Here is a 22,696-nt window from a genome sequence, read left to right as displayed (position 1 = left end):
GGAACAGAAAAAATGTCCCGGATCAAACGCCTGCTGCGGTGTCGGCGCTATTTGCTTGCCCAACCGACTTTGCAAGAACCCAAATGACAACGAAGGTCTCTTTGTGCGTGGCCCTTGTCTGTCTCAGCCATTCGACGAAGACTGCGCCAAAATATGTGTCTACTGTGAATGAAATGAAACTGGCCACTCCATAAACCACAACATACAGACTTTTCTGACACTTCTTCCAACAGCCGAGGCTGGAGCAGCGAACGTGTTCCCGAGAGTCACTGTTTGTGCCGACGGTAGCCTCTGCTGCAACAACGACCCTCAATGCTGCAGTAAGGGAAACGGGCGGTGGCTTGACGAGAGGGGGAATCTTCTTTCTTCCCCACCCAGCCAGTCTAGTGCCAGCTCGGTGGTACCGTCCACATCGTCGGCCTCGGCCCCTTTGTCTTCTTCCCAAAGCAAGGAGGCCAACACAAATGGCGCCAGCGCCTCTACCGATAGCAGCTCGACAACCACCCTCGCCGCCCCATCAACCGCCACGACGACAGCCACTGTTGGAGAAGATGCGGCAGCTTCAAGGCAAAGGGCAACTGGATCTGAGTCCGATGCCGAAACCCTTGCTCTCAAGGTTGGGCTCGGAATTGGCATACCGTTCGCTGCGGCCATTGCTGCGTTTGCAGTCTGGTGCTGCTTCTGGCAGAGACGCAGAAAGTCTACAAAAGCAGCCGAAATGACACAGCAGCGGCAGCAGCAGCAGCAGCAGCAAATGCTACCAACGAGTAATTACAGTCTCATGCCAGGGAGCTCGAGTCTGGAAAAAGACTCGCCGATCGCACACTATCAGGGCATGTCTCCCTCGCCACAAAGTACCTTGTACTCAGCCGGCGCCCCCAAGGAGTTTTATGTTAACCCTCGCTTCCACCATGGAGGTAGCGAATTGCAAGGTTCTCACGATTTGTCACCTCGGGAGCTTCAAGGGAGTACATGGCCTCAAAACACCCAGAGGCTTTGAGGCGCGAGGATATATATACTTGCTGGCCATATTGTCACATGTATTGTATCGTACAGGTGCGGAAGGCGACAAGTGGCAGTCTATAAAATGTATAAAGATAGTTGGTTAATATATCTAGGTATTGATGGAAAAATTATGGTTTATTCGTGACGATTCAAGTGACACAATACAGCCTATATATATATATATATATATATATATATATATATATCAGGCAACTGATACCAGACGAGGTTACCTCTGTTGCTATTCAGCCATGCTGGGCATGTGTTCTCTCTCTTTGACGGCAACATGCTTGCCCAAAATTGGTAGGCTTCTGTTCACAGCCTTACCCCAACCTCGGCTGACCATCAACGATGTATCTCGTGGTACTCCACTCTGCGGCTTGACAAAGTTTACATGCCTACCCAGGGTGACAGGGACCTGGTCAAAAACCCATGGACAATGGGCCCAGCCAAGCCAGCTTCTTAGCATATGAGCTAGGATATAATATAGATTCGCCGAAGTGGAGATCTTGTGCTTCGATTTGATCATTGCCAAGCAAGCAAAACAAATAAATGTGCATACCTCAGGTTTGTCTGGAAATATAACAAATATATGTTTGGTAGGGAAAATCAGCCAAATCCCAGGCGAGAGTGGCGGGTTCTAGTAGATGGCAATCAATTGCGTTGGGCTGTCCCGTAAGGTATTTGTCGAACTTGGCCTGGCAAGGCTGTGGTATGTTATGAAAACTTACTCGAACACCCATTGCTGGCACGCCATGCCTGACCACCATCTTCACCGGTGTAGCAATCGTTTGTTGGTCGCATTAATTATGGTCCTGGGGAAGAAACGAAAGAGTGAACTCCACTTATTTGAAGTTTTTACTGGGGCCAAGGACATGAGTGATTATCGGTCATCCTAGACCGTGGGTGGGTCGGGGGACTTTCTTTACCACGTACTTCGTACACAACAATATTTATTGTTGCAGGTAAGGCGGTTTGGGCGGCTTGGACGGCAAAGCGGCAAGTGGAACCAACAACTTCTTCGGGCCAAATACTCCGTACAAGACCCCCTAGCTTGGCAACAAAGCTGGTGTCGCGTGAGCGTGTTACGACCAAACGAGTTGGGCCAGCACCAGGGAGGCCAGGTGGGGTCACACCCCTCCTGACAACATTCGCCAAAAGGAATCACCGACCGGCAAGGATTACATAAGGGGAAAAGACACGTGACATCACGTGATTGCCAAGAGAGGGATATGATTGATATGTCGCATATCAATCATAGCAGAACAAGTGATATGTCGGCTATGGAACATATCAAGCATATCACGTCGAGGGGCGTAGTCTATATAAGGCACGCTCATTACCATGTAGATAGATTCGATTCTAGGATTGCTTAGCAGCAATCAAACTCTAGTTAACCTCAAGACTTACTTGAGAACGATCATAACTTCACCCCCAGTCATTGAGAACCCCAGTTACCCAGTCAGACGCTCAGTTGCTTCAACCCACTGTACTTTACCCTAAGAGCAGGTTACCCCGATACCTTGATCGTAACATTTTGATTGCTCCTGTTCAGTACTTTGCCTTGAAGCATACCGAGCAGTATCCGACAACATGTCTTCCCAGACGTCCAAGAACAACACCCCCAGCACCCCGGCCACGAGCAGCAAGGCGGCCCAAAAAGCCCCTGCTCGGCCCAAGGACGATAGCGACAGCGAGGACGAGGAAGACCAGCTCCGCAGGCAGGTTGCTAGGACCAGCCAGGAGCTCCACGAACAGACGCTCCGCGCAACCCAACTCCAAGAGGAACTCCAGGCTCTCCGAGCCAGTGCTAACGTTACCTCAACCCCTCTTGATGGGCGCGAGAGACTCAAGCTTAACCCCCCAGCCACATTCGATGGCACACCTGGACAACTTAAAGGGTATCTTGTACAGGTACGCACCTACCAAGCATTCCATCTGGAAACTTTCCGCAGCGAAACAGAAAAGGTGGTACACGCGGCCACCTTCCTCCGAGGACGAGCCTTATCTTGGTTCGAGCCTCTGTTGCAGGAATGGCTTGATGTACCCCCCGAAGAACGACGCCAAGAAGTCACCGACATTTTCTCAACCTTCGCAGGGTATGAACGCACTCTCCGTTCCTTGTTCCAGGAACCCGATGAGAAACGACAGACCGAACGAGATTTGGCCAACCTACGACAAACCAAGTCAGCCTCCGCTTATGCAGCCGAGTTCAGAAGGCTAGCAACAAGGCTGGACATGACCGAAGAAACCAAGATCCTCCAGTTCTACCAGGGACTGAAGTCAGAAGTAAAAGACGAGGTATCCAAGCTCGACCGACCCGAGGATTTCCTCGAGTACGTCGAACTTGCCATCAAACTTGACAACCGGATTTACGAACGCCGACAGGAAAAACAAGGCGGACAGCGAGTGTTCGTCACCTCAACTCGACAAGCCAACACGGGACGCAAATACCAACACCCCCAACCCACATACCACAGAAACAATGGTGGATGGCAGCAGCCCCGTCACATGGCACCCCAGACCTACAGTACAGCTTATGGTACCCACAGTGGACCCATGGACCTCAGTGCCACACAACACAAGAAGCCCCGTAAAGACCCCAAGAGCGGCAAGTGCTTTAAGTGCGACAAGACAGGGCACATCGCCAGAAACTGTCCGAGAAACCAGGAAGATGTCCCTGATTTTAGGGGCAAGACCGAAAAACCACGAGGACTTAATGCCACCAATCACCAGCAACTACGGCCTGACCAACACAGCACGATGAGCTGGACCACCTGCTACGATGACAATTGCATGGTACACAACAGCTCCAAAAACGACGCAGGATGGTACCCACAGAAGCCCCGAGGCACTCGAACCCTAGCAGTAGGAAACCGAGTACCCCTAGGGACAGGACAACCAACGAAGCTACACCGACAAGAGACCCAACTACCCGAACTCACGGACTCGGATGCCTCCGGAGAATCGGATGAGGAACCTTTGGGACAAACCCACCACATCAGGACAACCAATCAGTCCTCAACACAAGAATCAAGCGAGGATTCCGAGGAAGAGTCCAGCGAGGAAGAGACCATGCCCTCGAACCAGTACAACGCAGCAAGGGAAAACAACCCCTACATATACGAAAAGAAGCATATCGACTTATACCGAGACGACCAATCAGTACAGTTTCCCGGATTGCCACTTCAGGCACAGATCCGACATCCTACAGGATCAGTCAATGCAACTTTTGGAGACCACCCGACCTTGGACACCAAACACCCTCAACACGCAGAGATCTTTTGGGCAGAATGCTTCCGAGACAACTGTGGACTCCACTTAAGCAGGAAGATAGTCCACAACTTTTTCCCACGACGACGCAAAGCAACAGGCATTCACGAAGTATATACCACAACCGACCTACCAAATTGGGAAATTAAGATAAGACTCAACACTGAGCCAGCCGCAATCTTCACACCTAACGACAACTACCCCATGGCGTGTTGCAACCAGAAACAGTTCCCATGGTATAAGTGCACCCGAAGCGTATACAGAGTACATATGCTAGCCAAAGCACAGGCCTGGCACGAACAGAAATCACGGCAACCAGGACCTGCACCAATGACCAGAATTGTGTGGAACCCCAACGTACGAGACAACGAGATAACCACGAACGCACGCAAGACACCCGTGCCAGCGAAACACCCATTTGACCTAGTCGAAACAAGAAGTAGCCGCACACCCAGGGACAAGAAAAACAAGGACCCACGACGCGAGTCCAGCAAGTCAAAAAACTAGGACAGCCAGACGGCACAGGGCACCGAACGGCGACAACAGGAACGGAACAAAGAACCCTGAACGCTACACAGGATACGATAGCAACACACGAACACATATTTCTCGACATACGACTCGATGGCAGACCCATACGAGCACTCCTCGACAGTGGAGCACAAGGCAACTACATCTCACCAAGGGTCGTAGCGAAACGACGGATACCTTGGCAGCAAAAGAAGGAACCATACCAGTTGCAGACCGTGGAAGGAGAGGCAGTTTCATACGGGAACGGCACCATCGAAACAGAGACCGTACACCTCTGGATGGAGAGCTATGGACGAAAGGAACAAATCACCTTAGACATCACGGAGATAGGGGACAAAGACGTGATATTAGGAATCCCCTGGCTCAGAAGGAGCAACCCCCGGATAGATTGGATAACCGGCCAAGTCCAATGGGAAGAGCCGTTAGCCTCTGAAGGAAAACCCAAGAAAAGGATTTCACGCAACGAGCGTAGGGCACAGGAACGAAACCAACAAAAGATTATGGCGCTATTAAAGAAAAGCGAGCCACGCCTGGAGCCAATATCGGAAGGATCGCGACTATCCATGAGCGAAGAACGATCGAACCTTACCACATTAATCGACAACATCCCGGCCGAATACCGGATATATGGACGACTATTTAGCCCCGAATTCGAAACAGGACTACCCGAGCATAGTCCGTTCGACCACGAAATACCATTGAAAGAAGGAATACAGCCCAAACTCCACAAAATATACGGCTTGAACCCAACACAGATGGAGGCACTAGATGAATACCTCGCAGAGAACCTTAAGAAAGGTTACATCAGACCATTAACATTACCAGCAGGATACCCAATCCTCTTCGTACCAAAGAAGAACGGAAAATTACGACTATGCGTGGACTACAGACAATTAAACGACATCACCATAAAGAATTGCTACCCACTCCCACTAATAGGAGAATTCCGGGATATGCTCTATCAAGCACAGTGGTTTACAACACTAGACCTTAAAGGAGCATACAATTTGATCCGCATAAAGGAAGGCGAAAAGTGGAAAACAGCGTTTCGCACCCGACGAGAACATTATAAGTACCTAGTAATGCCCTTCGGTCTTACCAACGCCCCAGCAACCTTCCAAACCATAATCAACCACGTTTTCAGGGAATGCCTAGACATTTTCGTCGTTATCTACCTGGACGACATCCTTGTCTTTTCCAAGACGTTGGAAGAACACAAGCAACACGTTCACACAGTCTTACAGAAGCTGCAAGACGCTAAGCTTTTAATTGAGCCCGAGAAGTGTCTCTTTTACAGCAAGCAAGTTAATTTCCTAGGATATATTATCGCTCCTGGAGAAATTAGGATGGAGAAATCGAAAATCCAAGCGGTAAAGGAATGGCCTTAACCACAGAACGTAAAAGACGTTCGGGCATTCCTCGGATTCGTGAACTTTTACAGAAGATTTATCAAGGGATACGGCGCGATTGCCACCCCATTGACCAACATAACCAAAAAAAACCTAGAATTCCAGTGGACGGAACAGACATAACAAGCCTTTAAACAGCTACGAAACGCAGTAGCCAGAGAACCAATTCTCAAGATACCAGACCCAACGAAACCTTTCGAAGTCGAGACCGACGCATCGGACTATGCGATCGGAGGACAATTCAGTCAGCGAGACGAAGAAGGACGGTTGCATCCTTGCGCCTTCTTTTCACAAAAATTACATGGACCAGAACTCAATTACCAGATTTACGACAAAGAGTTTATGGCCATCATTCGAGCATTTGAAGAATGGAAACCACAGTTATCCGGAATTAAACACGAGGTGTTAGTTTACACGGACCACAAGAACCTGACCCATTTCACCACTAGCAAAATGTTAAACAAACGACAAATTAGATGGTTAGAATTCCTGTCAGAATTCCATTTTAGAATCATCTACCGAAAAGGAACAGAAAACGGCAGGGCCGACGCCCTCAGCCGAAGACCAGATTACGAGAACATAGTGCCAGAGGAAACACGGGTTATCCTCACCACAGACGGAAACGGAAACCTTTTACCAGCACACCGGAGTTTTATAACAACAAATACGGTAACCACACCAGAAGAAATACGGAAGATCCACGGAAACAAAGCCCACGGACACCAAGGAATTTCCAAGATATGGAAACGGCTAAAACAGCATTACAATTTCAAAAGAACACGACAAAAAGTACGAAAAGCCATTAAGGACTGCGAACTTTGTGCCAAAAGCAAGTCCGCAAGACATAGGCCTTACGGACTCCTATAACCCTTACCAGCCCCCAGCAAGGCATGGCAGACCATCACAATGGACTTCATCGTCAAGTTACCTCCTTCGGAAGAACCACTCACTAAGACCAAGTACGACAGCATACTGGTTATAGTGGACAAGCTCACCAAATACGCCTACTTCCTACCATATAAAGAAAGCAGCAACGCCGAAGAAATCGCCTACACATTCCTACGAGTGATTGTCAGCAATCACGGACTTCCAGAAAACATCATCACAGACAGAGACAAGCTTTTCACATCAAGATTTTGGAAATCCCTGATGGAACAGCTAGGAACAGACCACAAGCTATCCACAGCATTCCACCCACAGACGGACGGACAAACAGAACGAGCCAACCAAACACTGGAACAATACCTAAGATGCTATGTGAACCACAAGCAAGATAATTGGGTACGGTTATTACCCATAGCACAATTCGCTTACAACAGCTCAGAAAACGAAAATACCAAAACAACCCCGTTCTACGCCAATTATGGATTTAACCCTACAGCGTACGGAGAACCAAGAACCACGATTACGGCACCGCGAGCCGATAAACAAGCGAGCGAGTTACGACAATTATATAAAGAACTCCAGCAGGAACTAGAGTTCGTACGAGAAAGAATGATGAAATACGCCAATCAGCATCGGATGAAGGGACCATCCTTTAAGGAGGGAGATAACGTCTACCTCATTCGACGCAACATCAAAACACAACGACCTAACAGCAAGCTCGATTTTAAGAAGCTTGGACCTTTTAAAATCAGCAAGAAAATCAGCGACACCAACTACAGACTGTCATTACCAGACACCATGAAAATTCACCCCACATTTCACGTATCACTACTGGAACCGGCACCACACGGCACCAGCACACAAGAAACGATCGAGATCGACGCAGAACAAACCTACGACGTTGAACGAATACTCGACCACAGACGAAACCACGGCAAAACAGAGTACCTTGTTAAATGGGAAAACTATGGACACGAAGAAAACACTTGGGAACCCCTCAACCACCTCTAGAATTGCCAGGAACCGCTCCGCCAATACTATCAGGAGTTGGATCTGCGAGCAAGTCAGCCAAGAAAAAGAGGACGACCTAAGAAAGCACCACCTACCATTCCCAGAAGTTAAGGGCCGACCAGGACTCGAAACCATACCACCAGACGAACCTACAAAGAAACGATCAGTATGCAACACAAAACAAAAACACCAGAAAAACGACGTACCAACGGAATGTTGCGCAAGAACATTCATCTCATCCAACAACGAAGGATTCAGAGGACCCATCGGGAAAGTCGAATCCCAGACAAAATTGGAATCCGGAAGAAGCGACTCCAAGGACACTTCAGGCAGGACCTCGGCTGATCGTCGACGCTCCTCCTGTTCCGCCTCCTCACGCTCCACCCGATCCAATTCCTCCAAGTCATCAATTCCGCGAGACACAGCTCGCATCATTTTTTCAAACCACATCTTCTTTTGTTTGCGAAGACGCTCGACCTTCGCATCGGCCAAACGAACTTTCTCGTCCGCCCGGCGACGAGCCTCCTCCGCAGCCTCTAGCTCCTCCTCCAGCTTGGCATGCTGTTGGCCAATCTTGCGAAGCTGAGCAGGCGAAATTCCAAGGACATCGCACCCCGAACGGTTCGACCGCAAACACTCGACACACCGAGAGGAATCTTGAGGAGAAACCGCACATTTGGGTATTCCCCTCGACTCACAAGCAGAACAAGCAGCCATCTCCACCGTCGACAAAAGCAAAGAAGAAAGAAGGGCAGAACGACGCTCTGTCGACGAGCGACCAGATTTTGGTTTGGCTACACGACTAGACATGGCGCAAGAGAGTTAGCCAGGAAGGAAGGAAAACCAGAACAGGGATCAAGGGAGTACGGACTACTTAAAGGCCAAAGGGACTTGGCCAAAGGAGAGGAGACCTGATGTTACGACCAGACAGTTGGGCCGGTACCAGGGAGGCCAGGTGGGGTCGTGCCCCTCCTGACGACACTCGCCCAGAAAAAGTCACCGACCGGCAGAACAGGGATTACGTAAGGACAAAGCCACGTGACAGCACGTGACTGCCAAGACAGTTGATCTCAAACGGACAAGGGATGATCTCAAAGATCACAACCTGATCTCCAGAGACCCTGGGGAGTCTTTAAGATCAGAGACCTTTCAGGAGAGATCACATTCGGAACATAGTCTATATAAGGCACGCTCATTACCATGTAGATAGATTCGATTCTAGGATTGCTTAGCAGCAATCAAACTCTAGTTAACCTCAATACTTACTTGAGAACGATCATAACTTCACCCCCAGTCATTGAGAACCCCAGTTACCCAGTCAGACGCTCAGTTGCTTCAACCCACTGTACTTTACCATAAGAACAGGTTACCCCGATACCTTGATCGTAACATTAAGGTAACGTTAGCATTGGTTCGGAAAACCTGGAGTTCCTTTTGGAATTGGGTTGCGCGGAACGTTTGTTCGTGGAACTCCTGGTTAATCCTAGCAACCTGCCTGCGGAACTGGTCTTCCTCGTCCTCGCTGTCGTTATCGTCCTTGGGCCGAGCAGGGGCTTTTTGGGCCGCCTTGCTGCTCGTGGCCGGGGTGCTGGGGGTGTTGTTTTTGGACGTCTGGGAAGATATATTGTCGGATATTGCTCGGTATGCTTTAAGGCAAAATACTGAACAGGAGCAATCAAAATGTTACGATCAAGGTATCGGGGTAACCTGTTTTTAGGGTAAAGTACAGTGGGTTAAAACAACTGAGCGTCTAACTGGGTAACTGGGGTTTTTAATAATTGGGGGTGAAATTATGATCGTTCTCAAATAAATCTTAAGGTTAATTAAAGTTTAATTGCTGCTAAGCAATCCTAGAATCGAATTTATTTATATGGTAATAAGCGTGCCTTATATAGATTATGTTCCGAATATGATCTCTCTTAATTTATTTAATTTGTAATTCTCAACTGAGATTCTACAGATCATAGAGATCCATTCCCTTGGACGTTACGTGAGGTCACGTGAGATTTCGTGGCCTTGCCCTTAGGTAATCGTTGTTCTGCCGGTCGGTATTCCTTCTGGGCGAGTGTCGTCGAGAGGGGTGTGACCCCACCTGGCCTCTCTGGTACCGGCCCAACTGCCTGGTCGTAACATACAGGGATAACGCAAGCAAATGCGGTCATATTGAGGTACAGTACGCAGGTCCAGAAATGATGACTGCAAAGAAAAGGTAATCACGTTCAAAAACCAGGTTTATTTTCCTTTGTTTTTTTTTTACCCTCACATGAACCTGAGAAAAGAAAATGGCACCAATTAATCAAAGAGTATCATGCTTTCCTTAGTCAGGTAGCCTAGCACGGCTTTGCCGACGGTGAATAAGTCAGGTACACTACAACCCTTGAAAGAATATGAATTTTCATGCGTACCAACGCTGTGCCCTGTCCCTCTAAAGTCAATACAATAGCGTTGGCTTCGTTCACGTGGGTTTTCCGGTACACGAAAAGCATAGGACTTTAGGTGCAAAAACACGGTAGATCGATGTATTGAAAAATTGTACAAAAAATACTCCAGTAACTACTAACCCCTAGGACACACCCATAGCCTGCACACGCATGAAATTCATATTCATTCAGGTCAGGGGGGATACTGTACGGATTTGGTCGATCTTTGATGTTATATTTAGGTTGTTGCAATCCTTACCTATCTAGACGGTCATTGTCCCTTTGAATTGTTTCCGTCTCGGCCAAGACCGCACAAGCTTTGCTTTTCCAAAGCCCGTGAATACGTACCTACTTCAGCTAGTAAATCCACCAAAGGCGACCCGTATATAAAAGACCTATACTCTTGCATCTGATGCACACCTTGTGATCTCCTCCCATCGGCTATTGATTGCCCAACTCGTATTCGCTCTCTGCACTCTTATTTCCGTTTACTCGCTCTTTTAACCTCATCTATTGGCCGTCATCAGCCACATCCAAATAAATAGTCTTGTCATCAAACTTGGCCCCTCAAACCGACAGGCTTTATCCCAAAGCCGAGACTTTAGAATAATAACACCATGTACGGCTCGACAATTGCTTTGGGGTTCGGCCTTGTGTCTGCAATCATCGGCGCTGCTGGAGCTGCCAGCGTTCCAAACATTGTGTATCGAGGTGACCATCGCAGCCCGGCAATAATCCATAAACAAGGCGGCTTCTTTGCTAGAGGTTATGCGGTGGGAGTTGAGCCCGATCCGAAATTTCCATATCACAAGCACGTCGAGCACAATCCGTTCGACCCTGAAAACTTGAAGAGTCCTTTTCTGTCGGTATCGTCCAGGCGGGATATTGCGCAATTCCACATTCGGCATTATATGCCCGAGAACAACAAGAATTATGTTTACGTCTACCATATCAACACCACCGGGGTGGTAAAACAGTATTACCATGACGTCAACGCCCTGTATGCGGAAGATGAAGTGGAACATACTTTTTCTTACGAAAATGAATTCCTGTCGGATCATCCAATTCTGTGGCGGGCCATCACGGGGTGGGATGTCGTCAACCCGCAGGGTGTAATCAAGGAGACGGTGACTGTGGAGAACCTTATGCACATGATAGCGTCTACACGCGGGGGCACTCCAGTCACGCCAGAGAAAGTCCAGAGAATCCTCGATTGGGCTTACGTGGCCTACAATGGCCTGGATGAGCTCAAGAAGGCGACTGAAGAAAAACTGGCCAAGGAGAAGGCGGGTGGTCAACGCGGTGCGGCTCGACATGTTCAGCCGCAGTTACTATAGCTCTAGCTCTACTTTTGAAATAGTTTCACTGTATATTTTGATGTTTGGGGTGGTGGAGTCATTCCCCATGTGCTCCTTGTGCGACAATAGCACTAGTGGAGCCCAAATTGGATATGTTACGTGGTAGAGCACATGAGATGGCTACTTTGAGGTTTATCTTGATAGATCCGGCTTGATCGGCAAATGCAGAACTTTATTTTACATGAACAAGGTAAATTACTACCGCACTTGAATCCGAAAATTATAACATGAGCAGTGAAAATGGCTGTTTGCCAGAGGCTGCTTTTAAATACTCTTATCCAATTTACCTGTCGACCTGCGAGTTTAAAACATGCCCCAAAACCCTTTTCGGACGATATGCAATCCAATGCCCGAAAGAACTGAACGGTTGATAGTTGGTTATATGTACCTTACGTGGGTCATTTGGCTCTAGTGGACTTGGAAACGCTGGCCGCTCCTCCCATATATGAGGCTCGTCCAATTTGACAATTTACCAGCCTATAACATTTGCCCAAGGTATTGCATTTCTTATAGCAATTTCGCGGTTGGCAGGTAGGGTTCCTTCTACCGTCCATTTCATATGCTTCCTCGATATCGAGACATTTGTTCTCAATACCGGCCGTAGAAATGGCTTAAACCAAACTTTTAACTGGAATGTCTTAACCTAGACCAGGAGATTGCAAACTCCTTATCGATCAGCGTTGATATCCGGGGGTCTTGGTTCGCTCACGCTGTAATCAAATTGTCGGGCCAAGATACATGGTCGTAAATGTAATAAGGGGTATTCTTGTCTTTTGGAAGCCCATTTCTTCCACCTCGGCATAAAAGCCGTCGGGCGTCCATACTCGCTCAGGGGTGGTAGAATCAGATTGGTATACAGCTTTGGAAATCGCGGATGTGACGGCATTTGCAAAAGAAAAAGTAAAAAAAGATTTTAAGCGGAGATCTAAAACTAACCATTGTTTTGCACTTGAGTTTATAAATATAGCAAAAGGGAAATAATATCAGGTAAAAAGTTTAAAATATATCAATTGCAAATATAATAAATAATTATTAAATATTAATAACTGTTGTAATACACGGATAACTATTATTTAATATAACAAATACTGTTTACTGATAATAGAAGTATTTATTCTAATAATAATTTAATTTGTTTGTCAAGGCCAGGTAAATCCTGGAAACTCTCATATACTACTTACTAGGCACTGTTCAACGAAGATTTTAACTTGAGCGCTCCACCAATTAAGCGTGGCTCAATCCGTGGCTTTGTTTGTACCTTTGGGTCCATCCAAAGACCCTTTGGATCAGGTCTGAGGACAACTTGTCGATCGTAACAGTGCAAATACTGTACATATACTGCTATTGTTTGAGCGCTGAGACCACCAGCAACGCCCCACCATGGATGCAGCAATATTTTCCGTGTCGCGTTTTGCAACACGAAACCAACAGCTACCAACCTACGTTACCTAGCCCAATACCGTCCAAACCACCTCTCAGCAAACCCACCATGTCCGACCAAGCGCCAACATCTCGCTTCACTCCATCAAGCCAAACGACCAGCGAGCGATTGACGACCAACACCGTCGGCCTGGTCGCGCTCTCGGATTTCCGCAAGCGTCGAGCCGAGGTCCTGGAGCAGCAGGAGCGCGAAGCGCGCGAGAAGAGCAAGGCCTCGACCCCCGTCGACGCCGGGACCCCTGCCAACGCCAGCGAGGCGAGCGACGCCGACCTCGCACAGCAGCAGAGCAAAAAGAGCAGGAAGAAGCAGAAGCGGGCAAAGATTGGTGGCCTGTCGTTTGCCGACGACGAAGGAGACGAGGAGGCAGATGGAGCCGATGCAGGCATCAACAAGAAGGCGCTGGCCACAAAATCAAGTACGACACAGGGTGGCGGTGCAGCAAGCAAGGCCGCGACAGCCTCGAAAGCCAAGCTCGCCCCCAACGCCTCGGTCGCGGTCGTCCCGCGCGCACCGATAAAACCCGCCGAACGCGACGCGCTACGAGCCGAGTTCCTGGCCCTGCAGGCGGCCGTCAAGGCCACCGAGATCGCGATTCCTTTCGTCTTTTACGACGGCACCAACCTTCCGGGCGGCACGGTCACGGTGAAGAAGGGCGATTTTGTTTGGGTGTTTCTCGACAAGAGCAGAAAGGTCGGCGCAAGACACAAATCCCGCCGGGACTGGGCGAGAGTCGGCGTCGACGATCTGATGATGGTCCGTGGCACCGTCATCATCCCGCATCACTACGAGTTTTACTTTTTCGCCATCAACAAGACGGTCGGCCCCGGCGGAAAGCTCCTTTTCAACTACAGCGCCGAGGCGCCAAAGGGGGAGCAGCAGGAGCCCAAGGGTGGCGAGCTCGTCAAGACCGAGGTTGACATCAAGACTCTCGAGGGCCACGACGACGACCCCAATTTGACCAAGGTCGTGGACCGGCGGTGGTACGAGAAGAACAAGCACATCTACCCGGCCACTCTCTGGCAGGAGTTTGACCCGGACAGGGACTATCGGAACGAGTTCCGCCGCGACACGGATGGGAATACCTTTTTCTACTCGAAATGAATCAAGTCGGGATGCTGAAAGTTTGATCCTGGCCTTCAGTGACCACCAAGCAAACGGGGCAGATACGCATCGGCTTGGCCGTGTCCCTTTCGCTCATTGTTACAAGCAGCCTAGTCATCGTGCACGCGACCAAGACTCGGGAGCCTCCATAATATGCAAGAACCCCCGACAGAAAATTAAACAAGAAGCGCTCCTAGAGAAGTCGCCTTCTCAACGACCGCAAGACCACCATGTGGCGTAAACACAAACTCCGAGCACCCACCATCCCGGCCAGAATAGCAGCAGACAAACTGCATTCCCCGCGGGGCTGAGTATAGCCCAGGCAAGCTCCATCGTAGCCCGTCGCCTCCAAGACAGCGCCGTCTTTGAGCCCCAAGCCCCTGCTTCTGAGAGCCTCCGTACCCCGATACTGGGCCTCGTTTTTGTGGCCGAGGCCAGGATGGTCGGCTTGTTGACGGCCGCCGGCTGCGCTAGAAGACTAAGCAGCCGGGACCCGATGGTCGAGGACAGGTGGCACCACAGTATGAAGAGGTGGAGCGAGGCCAGAGTGCGTTGCAACCTCTGAACGAGTTGCCGCGTGGGCATGTAGGCAGTTGTTGCGACGACCGACGTTGCTCTTTGTGCCGTTGCCCATAGGTTGGGTTCGGAGGCCGACGCGGCAAGTATCGTTGACATGTCTACTTTTTTTTTGTCGTCTCGTCGAATGCTTGCGTGTCGTTCGTCTTGAGTAATGGAGCAAACGGGTGAGGTCGGTGATGATGTGTGTCGTTTCTGTACTGGCCATCACTCAGTTTGAGGAAGTGATCAAGCAGCAAAACTCTCGGGGCGTTGACTGCCCAAGTAGGTGTTTGGCTTCCACAGCCTTTTACCCCCCCTCGCCCCTTGCCCCTCCTCAACCCGGACGCTTTTCGGGGATCGACGGGAAGGCATTGGCTCGGTAGATGTATTGTAGTGGCCCGCGTGATCCCGGCGGGGTCCCGGATCTTTGTCGGCCTTGTTTATCTATGTCTTGGCCGCCGCCAGAAGCTTTTGATGCGGCGCATTTGATCCGCATGTGCATTCCCAGGGTTGCACTCTGATGCAGCAGCAGCGGCGGCAACAGCAGCAGGCTTGCGGTTGGCTGCAGGATTGATCAGGCATATGTCGTGGTTTCTTTTCGGCTTGTACAGACGAGGGTCTAGATTCTCACGGGCTGATTGCTGACTAGCTAGCGGCGGTTTGTGGATGAGGTTCGCGGCCGAAGACTTTGGCCGCTGCATCACCTGCTTGTCATGGCGATTGTGATAGGTTTGAGGGGATGGGGCGATTCGCTGGCGCGTGGCTTGCAGCCGGGAATTACTCGAGAGATGGTCTGTAAATCGATCTGGTGCCGCGGGGATGGGTGCGGGGAGGATGGCTTTTCAGACGGAAACGTGGTGATTTGGTGGTGATGATTGGTCAGTCTGGTTTTGGCCACCCAAAGATAGCAAGGGTAGGTAGGTCGTAAGGTCGGAAGGATGCCAACTCTGGTAGTCACAAAATTCGACAAAATAGGTTCAACTGCCAAAAACTTGGTAAGGACACGAGCTGCAAGGGTTCAGGCGACATGAGTCGGCAATTTTTGGAATTTGGTTCTGACAGAAGCAACAGAACAGAGTTCTTGATAAAGCTACCTAGCCAAAAAATCTCAAGTAATACAAAAGATTCGCGATGGTGTATTGCAACAAACCAACAAGGTATATTTGCCATGTTTGACACAGCAAAAGCCAAGAACAAAACCGAAGCGGTCAACGCCATGCACATGTTGTTCAGAGTTAGGCATGCTCCAATCAAGCGGTCACTATCAAGTTGTTTTCAGCAGCTGAGAGGTTGGTGGTGTGTTGAACTGAAGGGTTTATCTTGCTGAGGTCCAGGGGACCGGTTTGCATGCAGTACATGCGCTAGTAGTGAGGGCTGGTCAGCATTTGAAGACGCAACGTTGTGATGGATGGATCGATAAGAAAAGAAAAAAGAAAAAAAAAAACTTACCAAGGCTGCTGCAATCACGGCCAAAGCCTCGGCCTTTTCCTTGTTCTCGTCAATAAAGTAGCCCCACTGGACTTGGCTGGCAACCTCACAGGTCGCCAGGGCACAATACCTCCCCCTTCCAAAGTCGTTGTTGAGCTGCTGGGTGTCCTGGATCTTGACGGCCACGGCCTTGCCCTCGGTGTCAATGTTCAAGCTCTGCAGGGCGGCGGTGGCGAGGTCGGACCCGAGGCCGGCGAGGACGAGCTTGACGCCGTCGATGGGGCTGATGAGGCCGTCGACGACGTAGCCGCGGCCGTTGCTGCTGCGCTGGACGGTCAGGTGGCCCAGGTGATGGCTTGGGCGGTCGGGGGTTTCGAGGCCGTAGGTGGAGGTGAAGAGGCCGAGCAGCTCGTCCTGGGAGATCTCGCGGGCCAGGGCCTCGCACAGGGCCATGAGGCGGCGGCCAAAGTGGACCTGCATGTCGACGGGCAGGTCGAGCCCCCAGCGGCGGCTGAGGATCCAGGTGGCGGCGGCCTTGCCGCTCTGGGAGTTGACGCGGATGATGTGGTCGATCGGGATGCCCAGGTCCTGCGGGTCGACGGGGAGGTAGGGGATGTCCCAGACGGGGGCGGGGCGGCCCTCGGCCTCGGCCCTCAGGCGCAGCCCCATGCCCTTGCGGATGATGTTTTGGTGGTGGCCGCTAAAGGCCTGCAGCGCGTACTCGCCGGCGTAGGGCGTGCGCGCCGTCACCTGCAGGCCGGTCAGCTGCTCGTACCGGTCCCTGACGGCGTAGAGGTCGGAGAAGTCGAGGTGCGGGCTGATGCCGCGCGTGTACAGGTTGAGGGCCAGCGTGACCAGGTCCACGTTGCCGGCCCGCTCGCCGTTGCCAAACAGGCAGCCCTCCACCATGTGGGCCCCGGCCAGCATGCCCAGCTCCGCCGCCGCGGCGCCGCACCCGCGGTCGCTGTGGGTGTGGATGGAGATGAGCACGTTTTCCGGCGCCGACAGCCCCGCGATGAAGGTCTCGACCTGGTCGGCAAAGACGTTGGGCGTCGCCACCTCGGTGCTGGTGGCCAGCACCACCCACATCTGGTCGTCGGCGCTGGCCTCCCAGGCGCCCATGACCGCCTCCGTCATGGCCAGCGCAAAGTCCTGGTCCGACTCGTTGTACGACTCGAGCCCAAAGGCCAGGTCCCACCTGGTCTTGGTGTCGGGGTTGTCCTTGGTGATGGACCGCAGGTAGCGCACCGCCCCCACCGCCTGCTCGATGGCCCGCGCCCGCGAGAAGCCCTGGTACTTGAGCATCTTGTCGCTGACGCAGATGTACGTGCACACCGTCGCCCGCTTGGCGCCCTCGAGCGCGTCCACCGTCCGCTTCAGAAAGTCGTTGCGCGTCGGCGCCAGCGCCCGCAGCCGCACGTCGTCCGGCACCGCCCCGGGCGTCTCCACCAGCCGTCGCGTGAACTCGAACTCGACGTTGGACGCCGCCGGGAAGCTGACCTCGATCTCCTTGTAGCCAATCTCCACCAGCAGCTTGAAGAATTCAAACTTTTGGTCCGAGTTCTGGGGTGGTGAACCACGGCGTTAGGATTCATCTGGTAAGAAGCAAGAGTCTGGATGGAGTGCACACTGCAAACTTGTTCAAGGAATTTAATCATGTCACATACAAGAGGCGCCGTCAAGGACTGGTTTCCATCACGAAGATCTGTCGACAGCCAAATAGGCGCCTTGGTGATGACCTTGTCAGGCCACTGCCTGTTTGGATTGTGGACCTGCGTGAAGCCGGTGTATTTGGTTTGAGGTGAAGAAAGCCTAGGTAGATCAGATCATCAGAAATCCTTGGTCAATTTGGTTCCATGCTGATTCCTTGATGGACGGTCATGGACCAAACGACTTACATTGTGAATGTGTATTAGATCTTGGACGCCCAGCGTCTTGTTGGTCGAAAAAGAATTAATAAAGAGATGGGGCAGATTAGCAACCAGGTACAGAAATAGGGGTATAAGCTGCTAGAAGCTGGTAATAGAAAAGACAGAAAACAAGATGATGCTGAGACAAGAGTCCAGAAAAAGATGCTAGAGATCAACGCAGGAGTCGTGCCTTTTATTCGCAATCCTCCCCACAGAGACAACCCTTCTCTTCATGTACGCATTTGAACCAAGATTCTCATCTGTCAGAAGATATTCTGGGATCTCTGTTGTTTGCTACCGAGACATGGTCTCAGGACGGCATCAGTTTGGCCTCGCTAAGCCTACAATGGTAGGAGGCCGGAGGTCATGAGGAGGACTACAAGTCTGAAACAGGGATGCTGATACCGCCAGCTTGGTAACTGGGAGTCTGGGACTGTACATTACACGAGGTGGTTGTTACATGCTTGTCCTTCACACGCTCAAGACTGTCGCGATGCAAGCCCCGACGCCATCAAAGTCCCCAGCAATGAATCGTCCTGTAGAACAAGATAGGTACTTGGTAGCTAAACCCACTGTGGAGGTGACGTTTCATGCTCCATCGGTTATGGGGATTCTTCAAGGCTGCCAAGAAGGCACCACAACGGGGCCCCGTATTACCCTCTTTGGGGATTCGGTAGTATTTCATGTCGTACCGCATTTCAATCAGCCTTATAAATAATCCACACCCCTTGTTTCCCCACGTTCAAGTTTCATTTTTGTTCAACGGTAATTTGGTAGCTTATCCAAGTCAAGCTCTATGCGAGTGGGTGCGTAAGAAGGGTTGCGCCGCGCAAAGGCTTTCTTGCCTCGGATTCATCCCAAGATATCAATTGCAAAAAAGTGTCATCCAAGATGTTTTGTCACATGTTCAGTTGACGTTCTTGACAGATGTGTGCCAGCCTGCCAGGCAAGTAGTAATTAATTATGCTTGCTGGCCTTGTCAACCGATCAAAGAAAAAGAAGAAAATTCCGATGACAGTGGCACACTGGTACACATTATTGAGGCAGCCCAAAGACAGAAACATTCATGTTGTAAATTCAAATGATAACATGGAAACTCGTGCCGTTTGCCACGTACCCAAATATCAGGTTGCACCCACAATACGTGAAAACTGGGAGGCTCAATGCAGACCTGCCTCTTTGATAATCGCTATTCTGGTAGTTATTAGGTCCCATATGAGTTATACCCCGAATTGTTTGTCAAACGTGAACCTTGCATCTCAACAAGGGCCCTGCCTAGCGGTGATATGCGTGCAAGGGTAGGTGCCATAGTAGTTAGCAAAGGTGGGCATATGCCGAGCCATTGTCTGATTGTTCGAGAAGGGATTTCATGATCCTCATGATGTAACATGGGGTGGGGCGGTCCCAGAGGTGTGTCTGCCATTTGCCGGTACCAAGATCGTCGATCGTGGCTGGGGTGTCTCTTTTTTTTTCTCGTTTGTATCAGCTTTAGCACGCTAGTCACACACCTATACACCTCTGCACACCTTTACAGACCTTTGCACACCCTTGCAGCCTACACACACACATTTGCACACCTACTCATACGCACAATCTCCCTCAGATCAAACCATTCATCACACATACTAGCAGCTTGAACGAACTGACCCACTTGAAATCTCTCGGGTAAAAGCATGGTCTACAATGGCATTATTCGTTGGCATGCTATGGTTGTTTTGCTTTCTGATGTATCTGGTCTAGTCTAATCCTAGTCTCCAACGGCAATAAGATCTTTCATCCAAGCTTGGAGAGAATCTGGACCACATGGTCGCCAATTTCTTTTGTAGAAGCATTCCCTCCCATGTCCTTGGTACGGACCCCGGCCTCGATCGTGTCCCGCACAGCCGTCTCGATCAGACCAGCCGCCTCGGGCATGCCTAGTGAATACCTGAACATCATGGCCACGGAGAGAATCATCCCTATGGGGTTTACAACCTGCTTCCCTGCAATATCGGGGGCGGAGCCTGATAATTCATGGTGAAAACCAGTCAGCACTTGGCAGCCAGATTCGCGGCACAAAAGCAGAGCACAAACAAACAACAAGTAACTCACCGTGGATCGGCTCATACAACCCTTTAATCATTCCCGATCCGGCTGTAGGAATCCCACACAGGCTGGCGCTCGGCAAAAGACCAATGCTCCCGGCAATGACGCTCGCCTGGTCGCTGAGTATGTCGCCAAAGAGGTTGCTGGCCAGCACGACGCCGTTGAGCTTGGTGGGGCTGCAGGCCAGGATCATGGCGGCGCTGTCGGCCAGCTGGTGGGTTAGCGGCACGTCTGGAAACTCGGCGGCAAAGACCTCGGCGACGACGCGGCGCCAAAACGCCCCGCAGGCCATGAGCACGTTGGCCTTGTCCAGGCTGACCACGGGCAGCGGCGGGTCGCGCTGCTGCCGCGCCAGCGACCCGGCCAGCCGCGCCACCCGCTCCACCTCCTCGTACGTGTAGCGGTCCGTGTCCGAGGCCGCCCGGTCGCCCTGCGACTTTTCGCCAAAGTAGATGCCGCCCGTCAGCTCCCGGATCATGAGGATGTCGGTGCCCCGGACCACCTCGGCCTTGAGCGGCGAGTCGTCCACCAGCGACGGCGCGGCGAAGTTGATGGGCCGCAGGTTGCCGTACAGCTGCAGCTCGCGCCGCAGGGCCCCCAGGCTTTGGAACTCTACCGACGGTACGCGACCGTTCCATTTCTGTGTCGTTTTTGCAGAGGTAGAGTTTAGTAGATGGCCTAAAAGTATAAAACACTCAGGGCAAGACAAGCTGCTTACAGGACCACCAACAGCGCCCACCAGCACGGCGTCGGCCTTTTTGGCTGCCTCCAGGGCTTCGGGTAAAAGGGCTTCTCCATGGAGGTCAAAGCTGGTCTGTCGCGGGGATTTCTGGTTAGCGGCAGAAACTACAACTGTCGATCAGAGTCCAACTTACACCGCCCAGCTCGTAGGACTTGATGTCACATTCGACATCGGGATACCGACTCAGAACCTGGTTCATGACCTTGAGGCCCTCGGCCATAACCTGTGGATGATTGAATAATACATTTGGTCAGCAACTTGATATCAGTGACGCCAGTGTATGGCAAGGAAAAGCCAGTCTGACAAAAGTGAATCCTACCTCGGGTCCGGCATAGTCTCCCCCGAAAGCAACGATGCTGAATTTCTTGGTTGACATTTTGGCAAAAAGATTATATTAAACAAGATTCAACAGTCTGAAAATTCTCTTCCCTCTCCTATGGCGAGTCCAAAGTAGTTTGTAGATCAAAGAGCAGCTTTATCAAGCAATCAAGCATCTGAGATTCCATGTGACCACTGACAGACAAAGGGAAAAGGAAACCCCAGTCTTGTCTATTCCCGCCGGCTCTAGTATGTCGGCACCCGTACCGAATGTGTATTCTTGTCGCAAAACCCAATTGAAACGAGATGCAGGTGCAAGCGAGCGCAGCCAGCGTCACGCTAGATTTCGCTTTTTGCTACACGATCAACTTCAGGTACCCAGGCAGTTCAGGGCTTTGAGCAGCTGCCTGGGGAGGTAGGTCAACGTGGAAACAAAGTTTGAAAACGACGTCTCAATTGTGTGGATCACAGGGCTGCATGTTGGGGCTCGGGCCACCGCCCCGGCCGGGGGGGGGGGGGGGGGGGGGAGGTTTATAGTAATCGGACAGACAGAGTTGAGCTTCCCAAAACGCCAGGGGGGGATAATATGCCTTGCCGAGGCGACCTTGAATAGTCAGTCAGTTGCCGGCCCAACAAGGCGCGCGCAGATCTTTGGGTGGATGGATGACCCCTTTTGTTCGGGGAATAAAAAAGAGGCAAAGCCCCAGGCCGACAATGGTCACGCGGGTCGGGGGTCGGTTTAAGCTGGTTTCAACCCTACACCTAAATATCCTTTTCGGTGGACAGCAAGGGCTTGGCGTGTGGACTTGGCATCCGCCTTGGTGCAAAACAAATGTAACATGTTTGAAATAAGCTCTGGGGCGTTTTTATTTTTTTTTATTTTTTTTTCTTCTCCTGGGTCTTTTAATAACTAGCTCTATGCATGAATAAGCTTCAAATTCAATGCCGGGGTTCGCGTCCAGGCCCTACCACGAATGCCTCGACCAGCAGCCAAGGGTCCTGAAGCCAACACCCACTTTTCTTTTTTCCCTCACAGACGACTTGATAGCTGGTACTACTATACTGGATTTGGCATATCGGACGAAAAATCATATTTGTCTAGACTAGTCTGATATACCTCGACCTCTGTACCTTAGCTCTGGTAGCTATGATGATAATTTTAGCTTGGACGTCCCTGATACCCACCCATTTGAATCACTTGGTGAACCGTCGGAGGATTCT

General features: G+C 50.9%; 6 protein-coding genes across 8 annotated transcripts; 3 read left to right on the top strand and 3 right to left on the bottom strand.

The window, feature by feature from the left end:
- Positions 1–312: 312 nt before the first annotated feature.
- Positions 313–1,000, top strand: MGG_09807 (uncharacterized protein; the record flags this gene model as incomplete). The annotated part of the gene is made up of 2 exons (XM_003720386.1): positions 313–320; positions 379–1,000. 2 exons carry the CDS (start codon positions 313–315, stop codon positions 998–1,000), a joined length of 630 nt encoding a protein of 209 aa, XP_003720434.1.
- Positions 1,001–7,659: 6,659 nt separating this feature from the next.
- MGG_17842 lies at positions 7,660–9,506 on the bottom strand. 3 transcript variants are annotated; one of them, XM_003720383.1, is made up of 4 exons: positions 8,986–9,506; positions 8,321–8,916; positions 8,210–8,263; positions 7,660–8,156 (listed from the first exon to the last, which is right to left on the bottom strand). In XM_003720383.1, the coding sequence occupies exons 2-4, from the start codon at positions 8,829–8,831 to the stop codon at positions 8,101–8,103; spliced, it is 621 nt and encodes a 206-aa protein (XP_003720431.1). In that variant the 5' UTR covers positions 8,832–8,916; positions 8,986–9,506; the 3' UTR covers positions 7,660–8,100. The 3 variants fall into 3 exon arrangements, with proteins under 3 accessions (XP_003720431.1, XP_003720432.1, XP_003720433.1); XM_003720384.1 differs by having other exon boundaries at positions 8,321–9,506; XM_003720385.1 differs by having other exon boundaries at positions 7,660–8,263.
- A 1,645-nt stretch (positions 9,507–11,151) lies between these two features.
- Positions 11,152–11,871, top strand: MGG_09810 (uncharacterized protein; the record flags this gene model as incomplete). The annotated part of the gene is made up of 1 exon (XM_003720382.1): positions 11,152–11,871. The coding sequence occupies one exon, from the start codon at positions 11,152–11,154 to the stop codon at positions 11,869–11,871; it is 720 nt and encodes a 239-aa protein (XP_003720430.1).
- Positions 11,872–13,299: 1,428 nt separating this feature from the next.
- On the top strand, positions 13,300–16,205 carry MGG_09811 (XAP5 domain-containing protein). The gene has a single exon (XM_003720381.1). The coding sequence runs from the start codon at positions 13,382–13,384 to the stop codon at positions 14,432–14,434; it is 1,053 nt and encodes a 350-aa protein (XP_003720429.1). The 5' UTR covers positions 13,300–13,381; the 3' UTR covers positions 14,435–16,205.
- A 37-nt stretch (positions 16,206–16,242) lies between these two features.
- On the bottom strand, positions 16,243–18,698 carry MGG_09812 (2-isopropylmalate synthase; the record flags this gene model as incomplete). The annotated part of the gene is made up of 4 exons (XM_003720380.1): positions 16,243–16,353; positions 16,442–17,983; positions 18,088–18,232; positions 18,676–18,698. 4 exons carry the CDS (start codon positions 18,696–18,698, stop codon positions 16,243–16,245), a joined length of 1,821 nt encoding a protein of 606 aa, XP_003720428.1.
- Positions 18,699–20,004: 1,306 nt separating this feature from the next.
- Positions 20,005–21,377, bottom strand: MGG_09813 (3-isopropylmalate dehydrogenase; the record flags this gene model as incomplete). Its single annotated transcript, XM_003720379.1, has 3 exons — positions 20,005–20,333; positions 20,422–21,229; positions 21,291–21,377. The coding sequence occupies 3 exons, from the start codon at positions 21,375–21,377 to the stop codon at positions 20,104–20,106; spliced, it is 1,125 nt and encodes a 374-aa protein (XP_003720427.1). The 3' UTR covers positions 20,005–20,103.
- Between the last annotated feature and the right edge of the window lie 1,319 nt (positions 21,378–22,696).

Source organism: Pyricularia oryzae, chromosome 6 (genome assembly GCF_000002495.2).
Source record: "Pyricularia oryzae 70-15 chromosome 6, whole genome shotgun sequence".
NCBI classification, from domain to species: Eukaryota; Fungi; Ascomycota; class Sordariomycetes; order Magnaporthales; family Pyriculariaceae; genus Pyricularia; species Pyricularia oryzae.
The sequence above is the reverse complement of the archived record's forward strand: the minus strand, read 5'-3'. Positions and strand labels throughout refer to the sequence as shown.

Excerpts from the sequence above, each read along its gene's own strand:
- MGG_17842 (XM_003720385.1), bottom strand. The coding sequence starts at position 8,831 with ATGGCTGCTTGTTCTGCTTGTGAGTCGAGGGGAATACCCAAATGTGCG. Across the intron at positions 8,264-8,320 it reads TCTTGCGCAACATTCCGTTG|GTTCGTCTGGTGGTATGGTT; the intron begins GTACGTCGTTTT and ends GTTTCTTTGTAG.
- MGG_09811 (XM_003720381.1), top strand. The coding sequence starts at position 13,382 with ATGTCCGACCAAGCGCCAACATCTCGCTTCACTCCATCAAGCCAAACG.